General features: G+C 39.9%; 1 protein-coding gene and 2 non-coding genes across 3 annotated transcripts; 2 read left to right on the top strand and 1 right to left on the bottom strand.

Annotated features, from left to right (window-relative positions):
- Window positions 1–87: 87 nt before the first annotated feature.
- Window positions 88–159, top strand: trnaq-cug. The gene has a single exon. It is a non-coding gene; the product is annotated as a tRNA-Gln (tRNA).
- Window positions 160–2073: 1914 nt separating this feature from the next.
- Window positions 2074–5267, bottom strand: LOC108414020 (piggyBac transposable element-derived protein 4-like). Its single transcript, XM_017686780.2, has 3 exons — window positions 4991–5267; window positions 3961–4029; window positions 2074–3850 (listed from the first exon to the last, which is right to left on the bottom strand). The coding sequence occupies exons 1-3, from the start codon at window positions 5152–5154 to the stop codon at window positions 2242–2244; spliced, it is 1842 nt and encodes a 613-aa protein (XP_017542269.2). The 5' UTR covers window positions 5155–5267; the 3' UTR covers window positions 2074–2241.
- Window positions 5268–8444: 3177 nt separating this feature from the next.
- On the top strand, window positions 8445–8516 carry trnaq-cug. The gene has a single exon. It is a non-coding gene; the product is annotated as a tRNA-Gln (tRNA).
- Window positions 8517–10591: the final 2075 nt, after the last annotated feature.

Genomic DNA, 10591 nt, shown 5'->3' with positions numbered 1-10591 from the left:
TGACTGTTTTCCTCCTCCATATCAGTGACAGGGCCTCCGGCGCAGAACTCGTGCTGTAAATGACAGAACATCTGGCGCCCTCCTCGTGGTTCCATGGTGTAATGGTCAGCACTCTGGACTCTGAATCCAGCGATCCGAGTTCAAATCTCGGTGGAACCTACGGTTCTTTCTTTAGCGCCCCCTACTGAAAGCATTCAGATGGTGACAAAGAAAAGAAGAACACACATATGAAGAATATTAAAAACACAATGAGTGCTAATGCTTTCAGGTACGTATTGCATGATGCAATTATCATTACAGATATAAATACTGGTTAAGTCAGGGGTGTCCAATCTTATCCGCAAAGGCCCGACGCGGCTGCAGGTTTACATTCCAACAAAGCAGGAGCTCAGATCAGCTTAAAGACGGGGACTGACTGATTCAACAAGTGCGATCAGATACGCTTTTCTTGTTTGGGATGAAAACCTGCATCCACATCGGCCCTTAACGGATAAGATTCAACCCTGGGGCGTCCAAATATGACGAGGATACCTTGTAATGCCAAGTATGAGGACAGTATTATGGCAAGTCTCAAAATTCAACATAAAGAGTGGAAAGCACTTACTATTTGGGGAGATTTGCGCACATGCAGCAGCCAGAGCAATCTAAAAAAGGGTTCTATGAATTATGCATCACAAACTATTCATGCACATTGCATTTTTGAAATTTCATTCCGTTCCGTTACATTTCTGTTCTTACGTTGAGCTTATTTGATGTAAGAAAGAACCAGTCAGGTCCTGTTAGGAGGAAGAAGGGCTGAACATTTTTAATGATTACAGTTTTATGCTCTACACCTGTACTAGCGACTAACATAGTATTAACTAGAACAATCACACATTTATCCTGTTCGTATACACAAAGAAACGGATGAATGATGCTGTTGCACTTTTTATTTGAACAATGCAGAACATCAAAAGCTAGTGTCTTTTTTACAAATAAACAAGAATTATGTACAAAAGCCTGCTTACAAGCTATATTATATGAAATGATAACCAAAGAGATTTAAATAACACTTGGAAGTAGATGGGTAGATAGATAGATGGGTAGATAGATAGATAGACGGATAGATGGGTAGATGGATGGATGGATGGATGGATGGATGGATGGATGGATGGATAGATAGATAGATAGATAGATAGATAGATAGATAGATAGATAGATAGATAGATAGATAGATGGGTAGGTGGGTAGGTAGATAGATAGATGGGTAGGTGGGTAGATAGATAGATAGATAGATGGGTAGATAGATAGATAGACGGATAGATGGTAGATAGATAGATAGATAGATAGATAGATAGATAGATAGATAGATAGATAGATAGATAGATGGGTAGGTGGGTAGATAGATAGATAGATAGATAGATAGATAGATAGATAGATAGATAGATAGATAGATCGTACATATAAAAACTGTCACTAAAAAGCAACACAAGCACACAGAGAAGAGAAAAACAGTACACAAAACACAGAGCTACTGGAAAGGCTGCCACTCACAGCGGCGGCGAACCAGAAATGCAAGTCAACTAAGGCACACAGCTTAGAGCAGACTTAGTGCTTTCTGACCGGCGCAGAGCGGTCAACACTCTTTTGTTCTCTTCTTGTGGTTCTATGATTGCTTCTGTTTTGAAAGTACATCATGTACATGTCTTAATACTTGCCAGCAGATGCCACCGCAGAGTCATAGTTGCTAAGTTACGACTAGGCCATCGTTGTTCAGAGGTGAGGCTTAGCGAAAGGTCCATTTAGTGCAAGGACTAATTTAAAAGTTCCTTTTTTGGCAAAGAAGACCAGCAGCCACGTTTTCTAACTTAAGGCATAAAGGCTGTCACATGAGTATTTGGCTAGTTATGATAGGTTGAAGGTATAGGCAATTCATGTGTTTGGGGCCATAGAGTTGAGTCTGCACTCTTAAGACTCTTAATGATGATAACTCTTAAGAATGAAAAATTATTGCTCTTGTGATTTGAAAATAGCACTTTCAAAATGAAATTCTGGCATAAAAACATTCAGCACAACACATAACAGGAGCCTGTGTCATGAAGAAAGACTTGGCATGTTACTTTTAAGCACAAAACGTGGGTTCAATGGGTGCAATCACCAAAACTCCAAAACCTGTGCAAAAAAAAGAAAAACAAAAACAAACATCACCATGACGGTTCCAACCAACCGCCAACAGGTTTGAGAATTCTTTACCTAAGAATTTTATTCTATAGTGACAGTCACTTCACCCTTTGAACGGACCCCCTTTTTTAGGTGCAGCCGTTTTACAACCTTCACTTTATCGTCGAGATGCCACTTCCTGAAGCAGTTCCTTGCAGCAGATCCACACAGTGGCACGTCACATCGTGCACACTGCCATGAAGTGTCGTTTCTCCTGCCTTCCAACTTGCATTGTCTGCACACTCTCCGACCCCCTGCTATGCGCTCCAGTTCGTGGTCCATTGGGACAATTTTAGGTAGCGCAACCTTCACTTTAGCATCACAGAGCTGCACACAGAGGCCCCTTCTGAAGTCAATGTACGTCATGGTCTTTTTTGATTTGACTTCGCATTGCTCTCTGTACAGCACGTAGGTGTTCGCTACAGCCATGTCCAGAAAGTGGAAGAAAAAGGTTTTATACCACTTGTAGGTCCTTCTGCGGGTGGTATAGCTCTGAAGCTTCGGATCTGAAAAATCTACTCCACCCATGTACTTATTATAGGATTTGACTGCCGCTGGCAGGTGAAATTTACGGGCTTCACAGGTTCCGTCGGGTTTCCTCCACTTTCTCGAGATCGCATCGCCAGTGTAGGCTTTGTGGATGGTGGAGCAGATGGAGACCTCTTTTGTGTCCACCCACTTCACAAACAAAAGGGGTCCCTGTCTGATCCATCTCATGCTGCCTCGCTCTGAAGTTCTACTGAGACCGTTTTCCTGGGTTCTTGGATACCCTGATCGGTTTTCTCGCACTGTGCCACACGCCCCTATCTTCATCTCGTAAAGGTCCCTGAACAGAGTGGGGCTCGTGTAGAAACTGTCACAGTACAAAACATAACCTGTGCCGAGAAAGCTAGGATCTACAAGAGAAACTACAGAGTCATGACTTAACCCGTGGGATGTTACACGTGGGCTACTAGTACCGTAGACTTTGAAATCACACGTATAGCCGGTTGCAGAGTCACAAAGAACAAAGAGTTTGTAACCCCAGTTATGAGGCTTGGACTTCAGGAATGCCTTCATCCCACTCTTGACCAATGTTGGGACCATTCGTTCATCAATCCACAAGCGCCTCCTAGGATGATAAAATGCTTTGCAAGCAAATTTTATGCTCTCCATCAGTGGCCTGATCTTCGCAAGGTTATCATAGTCGGCTTTTTCCTTTTTCACATTTTCTTTGTCTGCGTCTGGGTCGCTTATGTGAAAACTCCAGCTGATGGCCTGAAATCTTTCCCTGCCCATGACCTTCCTCACAAAGGGAGTCTGCCACACGTTGTCCGTTCGCCAATAATCTTGGATCCTGGGAGAACGAATGATGCCCATAAACACAAGAATTCCACAGAATTTTAAGAACTCTGAAATTTCCACAGGTTCCCATTTATACTTCTTGCCTTTTTGTTTCTGTAATGCTGCATTCTTGTTGGTGTTACTGCAGAGGCCATTAACAACCTCCAGGGAAAAAAACAGCTGGAAAAGCTCAAGTGGACTGTATTCTCGAGAATGATCTAGAAGAGATCCTGGGTTGCGAGAAGGAGCGAATGCGTGGTGGAAAGGGTCAGCGTCGTCCTCATCTACATTCTTCCACCTTTGTGACTCTTGCGATGACTGCTTTTTTCTGATGACAGAACACAACACAACCGAAAACATATTTTAATGTATTTATTTTTGTATGTTAGGAAAAGCAGTAAATTTAACAGCATTCCAGAAAGTCACAGTTTCATTCACCCGTCACTTTTATTGGCGGCTGCGGCTTCAGACTGTGCTTCTGTAGGAGTCTCAGACTCCTCAGGCTGTCTGTGAAAACAGAGAAATGTATACATTGGTGCGTGACATGAATGTACTGTACTCACACAAAAAGCCATTTGAGGTTCTTGCACTTCAGAAACTAAAACCCCGATGTGTAATACTGGCGGATTTTGGCGTGGAACATGACGTCATCTGAATTCACACATCAGGACTAACGAAGTGCAGTTTGTGGAGGCTCAGTACTGCACTCCGGAGTCACGGCCGGTGGAAATCCGAACCACTAACCACGGGCCAGCTTTCCTGCGGTAACCTACATTCCTACATTCATGCTGCTGCAGGATTTACATCTTCACTCGAACTGCACGCTGTCCCAGAAACGCCTTAGAGGCTTTAAATAGGACAAAGCAAGAGCTCAGAAAAGTGAGCTCACTTTCTTGGACTAAAAACAATAACAAACAGCACCTCCACTCCCCAATCGGATATTCAGCCACAATCTCAAAAGATAATAAGGTGGACTTCAACATACTGCTTGATGCTATTCAGGTAAAGGATTACCGTTATAGATATTTTATGGCTCTGTTCTTCATTCTGGGCACATCTTTTTATAGCTATGCTGTGCTGCACAGCTCTCGTATATCAGAACCATTTACAGCCCAACCGAACTGGGTTTATAGGACTGAAGACAATGATTCCAAACTTTTGAACGCTAGTAAGGTTTAATATTTTGGGCCCTGGAGGGACGGGGGGAGGGACGGAGGGAGGAGGGGGTATTAAAGAAAAACAAACAGTCTGAACGGCTAATCCAAGCTCAGAAAGAGGTCACATTCTTATGCAAAGCCAGGTTTTTCTTATTCATATCTCCCCGTTCCACCTTAAACGGTGCAGCAGGGACATTCTGGCGAATATGAAGCAGAATCCAGCGCCTCACATCCGAGCCTGTTCTCCACCTTCTCATGTCTTCGTGTCCTAAACTGACAATGTGGGAAAGAAACAGAAGCAGATCTCTCACGCCAGTGCGGGGTCGTCCTGCGCGGGGTCCATTCCGTTGAAGAACATCTCCTCTTCGTCTGAAACGGCGCTTTCAAATCCAGAACCTCCATCTTCATCACTCGAGCCGTAAACCTCGAGCGCGAGTTCTTCGGCCGTACGTTTCCTTCTGTGTCGCAGAGGCATAGCTGGGATAAAAATCAGCCAAATCAAATTAAACCGGACTTTTGTCCAGCTGCGCGCTCCATGACCATCTGGACTCTCCTGCACAGCACAACACACACACACACCGCTCGGCGCTGTTGTTTATCTGTTTGAGCTCAGCAGATTCGACAGATTCAAACTATACTGTCGACAAAATAGTCAAAGAAAGCGTTTATATAAATAGCTGAAATAAATAGCAGTGCATGAAATACGGTGATATTAAAACGTTAGGAGTAGGCACAGGAAAGGTTTTTGAATGGTTTGACGAATCTGTGGCAATAATGACGAACTGTTACTCGCGCAAATCACACAGGCGAAACCTATCAGCTGGTTTTCGATAAGATAAGATAAGATAAGATAAGATAAGATAAGATAAGATAAGAATAAATAGTGTACTCAAGGTCCCAGTTAACCCCCCAAAGTAACAATAAACAATCAATAGGTGCACTTTATTAGGAAGCTATTATCTCATGAATCTACTCCTTTAGCAACCTTTAAGTGGTCAGCACAACAAAGGAAAAACAGTCGTTTAATTTGGACTCTTCCTTACAAACATGCTCTCAATAAAATAAGAGAGATGTTCTATAAACTTTTGCATAGGCGCTACCCAGTTAAAGCTATTTTGAGTACCCTTTTTTGATATAAGTGATGCTTGTGTTTTTTGTAAAGGAATCCATTGAACTCTTATTTTTTATTGCGTGTTTTCCTGTTTCTTTTTGGATTGATCTATTTTTAGACTTGAAGAGAAGATTTGGTAACGTAATTCCTCTCAAATGCCAATAGGTATTATATATCTTTAATTAACCCTAAAGAAACATGGGAAACAATGGAATGAGCGTCTTTAAAACGATCCACGGATGTTACGTAGTGAATTTATTCTCACAGAGGTTTAAAAATGAGGTCAGCCTCCACTGCCGTTTTCTAGGATGAGCTCCTGAAACGCTGACCCACTTGTTTTGGTCTTCATATTCAACAAGTCCGTCAGGATTTCTCGAGACACGCCTTTTAAAAGTGTACTGTTTGGATTCCCTGATATTTGCAAAAGCTCTGTCTAATTAATTTATTCATTTTTCCTGCTAAACTCTAAACCTATTTTATGGCCATTTGTGAAAACAAAAGGGTGTTTTTTTTACTACCATTTTAAAAGTATTGATGAATATTCCTGCAGGCTACCTTTTGTGGTTTAGAAAAGGAAAGAAATATCCACCAGTGTACTCAAGCTGAAGTGTTTTGAATCAATGTGGAGAATTTTGTACAAAGAAAATCTGGACATTGCATGTTTTTATTTACTTACATATTAATTATGATTTAATTATGCGAAGACCTCCTGACTCTTTTACATAGTTGTGAACTTTGTGTACAATCAATCAACGAGTAAATAAATAAATACATACTTGTAGTAATGGTAAAACAAAGCTATCTGAAGCACTGAATTTTTTTGTGATTGCTGGGATAGGCTCCAGCAACCCCCCGCGCGACCCTGAGGGAGAAGCGGCTCAGAAAGTGTGTGTGTGCGTGTGTGTGAAAATCTTTCTGTTAAACGGTCAGAAAAAGCTTTGTTTGTCGAAGCTTTTAAAACCAGCGCACATTACTGATAATGGATAAAAACATGAACTGCAGCTCTACATCCACTCTGTCCTGGGAGATGTTTTAGGATAAAAGTCCAAATTTTTATCTTCTAGTGATTTAAAAGCATGTCTTTGGTCTCTAAACCATTAAGGGTAACTAGTGACATAAACATGGCTCTGGGTCATGTGGTGTGTCCTATACTGTATATATTGTCAATGTACACGTTGATATGGTGACAAAACCAATGTAATTAATATGTATTAATGTATACTAATATCAACAGAATGTACCTGTGCTGTTAAAGGGAACCCAACTCTTCAGAATTCTGTATCTTAAAATAATGTCCAAAACTATTAAAACGTGATGTATAAAACAAATAGAAGCAACTGTTCATTATCAAACCACAACAAATCCCTCCACTAGTAGGCCACCAGTACCGCACTGTGTCTGACAGTGTATATATATATATATATATATATATATATATATATATATATATATGTCATATGATCTAGCTAAAGCTGGAAAGGGTGCAGGATGTATTTCAGTGAAATGTAGCTCATAGTTCATCACTCAGTGGACAAGACAGAGAGTAACTATTTGATGCCGCAGCACATTTGGAAACCTTGTAGAGATTTTGTCCATTTTTAATAAGAAATCAAACATTTTTCTTGGTCTAGACTTGGTCTTATTTTAATTGTAGTGAAAATGTACACCACACTGAGACCCACATATTCTAACAGTCAGGGTCCCTGTTGTTGCAAACAAACTGATCACTTGTAGATGATTCAATTGACTTATAAGCGCAAGTAATTTTCAGAACTGTGCAGATTAGCTTAAATTTATCTGAAAGAGACGGTTATGGGGGACCCATTTGGTGAGCCCATATGGAAATCTGATCTATGGCAACATCAATATTTCAAATATATCACATATTGTAGCCAACGGCATTAAATATACATGCGTAATACATAAATTTAGCAATATATGATAAAAAAGATTCATGTATAGATGACACACATTACTCATATATGAAGGCTTCATGTTATGTAATATTAGATTTTATGCATTTACTTTGTTTCTTTCACAGATTTCCTAATGAAGTGTAACAGCCACATAGCTCAACTCTAAAAACATGCACATCATAAACTATTCTTATATAATAAGCATTGCAATATGAAACAAATGAAAAATGTTCAATACAATATAACATAGTAACAATTATAGCAATACTTACACATATGTAGGATCTGTATATTATGCATATGAATATATGTCCAATAGACATATACATATACAGAACATATATACTGGATTATTTATGACATGTACATACATCTCTTTTTATCAGATTGTAGCAAGGGGAGTTATAGCTGTTGAAGTGGCCTCTTGAGTGTAACTTCACGCTGCTGCTAGAGGTTGATCAGATCAAGTCTGCACCGATGTCACTTTATGAAGCAGAACTAGACTGTAACCCACCACAAACCAACATATCATCATTATTATTACTTAGATGAAGAAGATGGAAATCATTTCATTTCAGTCTGATTTGTTGTCATGTTTTTGCACCATAGACTCAGTAATTAGACTAGAGCCGTGATGTCATCAGACACATGTATGTATGTATATATGACAACACTTGATACACTTACTACAGGACATGAACTCTGACCTAACCTCTTATCAGCCCACCGCCCTCATGTGGTTCCATGGTGTAATGGTTAGCACTCTGGACTCTGAATCCAGCGATCCGAGTTCAAATCTCGGTGGAACCTGTGGCTCACTCTTTAGCGCCCTCTGCTGGACAGTCTTATATAGTCTTTTTCACTTGGGATGGGGTTGAGGTTTTGAGGTTTTCACAGAGTTTTGAACCAAAGTACCAATAACTAACTCTGTGAAACAAACAAAGATTTTCTCTGCAGTGTTTAGGCCTCCTTTCATGTTTAACCCTTCATGTGGTCATATTAAATCATGCTCTATGAACCATTAGTGAGTAGAGAAAGTGTGTTGATAAATACAGGTCAAAACTAACAGAGCAACAGGTGTTATTCAAGAGTTGTGGGCAGAGGATGGAGGGGTCAGTTCCTGAAATTTAGCATACATGAATAGTTGGATGTTGGTCCGAAATCCAACACCTGAGACGGAACTGCAGCATCTTGGCAAACTAGATGAAATCTAGCTTCCCATTTCGATCACTTTCACTGAACGCTTAGCAAACAGTATGAGAATGTATGTTTTCAAGTATCTTCTGCTCTAGAAACCTGCATGAAAATGCAGTCTATGACAAACTAGGCTTGTCTAATTTTGAAGTTCATTTGAACCCTTGATTAATGAATGAATAAATAATAATAATAATAATAATAATACGATAATTTGAACTTGAACAAGAATATGAAGTAAAAACTCTGAGACCATTTTAATTATAATTAACTGTTAGACATAAAATTAATCTTCTGTACATTTTGATTGTAGGTTCTACAGCAGTCATGCTGGGGACCTTCCAAGCCAAAGTGCAGCAGAGATCAGTGTTTAACCTCATCTAACACCCTGAGTTCAGTTCACAAATGCCTTGCTGAGTCAAGTGTGTTGAATGAGGCAATGAGCTGAAGTCTGCAGTGTTTCGGCCTACGAGGACTGGAGCCTGACACTGGAGCTTGACGCATAGAATATTTGAGTTGAATTTTGAACATGAATACTCATTATATGAGTTCAAACGTGCATTTTAAGTATTACTTTCTCTTTCTTTAAGTATTTAAAGCATATAAAATGGATAATTACAGTTCTAAAAGTTGAGTGGTTGAGTTGCAGTTGACGTGGTTGTATACATATACCATGACCTCCTCGCGATAGCTGAACTCTGTATTACTACAGCATGAAAAACACTTGTGCTGTTAATGGAACAGCTCACATGTACTGATGATGAAGGTACTAATAAACTAAAGGACTGGCAGCTTATTTACTCAACTAACTAGAATTAGGCTGCTCAGCTAGCCAACAGGCTAAAATAACTCCATCATTAATATCACAGCCTTGAATTAAAGTACTTACGGTTTGATTAACTGTGAAACGGCAGTATAAAAGTCTAAGAAATGCCATTTGAATGAATTACACACTTCAAATATCTGTGTTTCAGTCTGAAGTCGCATCAAACCCAGGCTGCTGATACCCAAACGGCCCCATACTCACTAAATAGCATGCTAGCTATAAACATTTAGAAACGTATGGATGTGTCTGAGACCCAATTGATTATTTCTAGCTATGTTGGGCTGCAGGATCCAGTATTTAAATTCCTACATAGTGCACTATGTAGAGAGCAGGGTGTAATTGGTGATTGGTGCTTATAAATGTACTTATAAATGAAAAAAAGTACTTATAAACGATGGTTTGTGCATTAAACAGTGCTTTTTAATGTTTTGTTCCTTTTTTCTGCGATAAAAAGTTCATGAGATGACCACAGTATACAGCAACGGCGACCGATCGTTCTTCTCTTCATTCAGCAGTCCATGGTTGCTTGGCAACAATATGCTAAAGGAACTATGTTTCCTGGCAGAATACATGTTTAAGTTGATTATTATTATTAATAACTAAAATTAGTTTCAGCAAAAATGATGTATTTGATCATATTTCATGTTGGCTGCTGTTTTGTAAAAGCAATAAGCCACTTGAGGCCGCGTGTTACTGTGATTTTATGACGGACAAGGGTATTATTAGGCAAGACGCCAATCGGATTAGATTATTTCAGAAGCATTAAAGGAAGCGGTGTATCAATGTTTCTGGCACTCTGCAATAACACTGTGCAGTTGAGATCTTGCTAAAGGGGCATTCCAGAGTACTTGCATGCAGGAAAGCT

Source organism: Pygocentrus nattereri, chromosome 22 (genome assembly GCF_015220715.1).
Source record: "Pygocentrus nattereri isolate fPygNat1 chromosome 22, fPygNat1.pri, whole genome shotgun sequence".
Classification (NCBI taxonomy): domain Eukaryota; kingdom Metazoa; phylum Chordata; class Actinopteri; order Characiformes; family Serrasalmidae; genus Pygocentrus; species Pygocentrus nattereri.
Note: the sequence above shows the minus strand (reverse complement) of the source record. Positions and strands in the feature narration are given on the sequence as shown.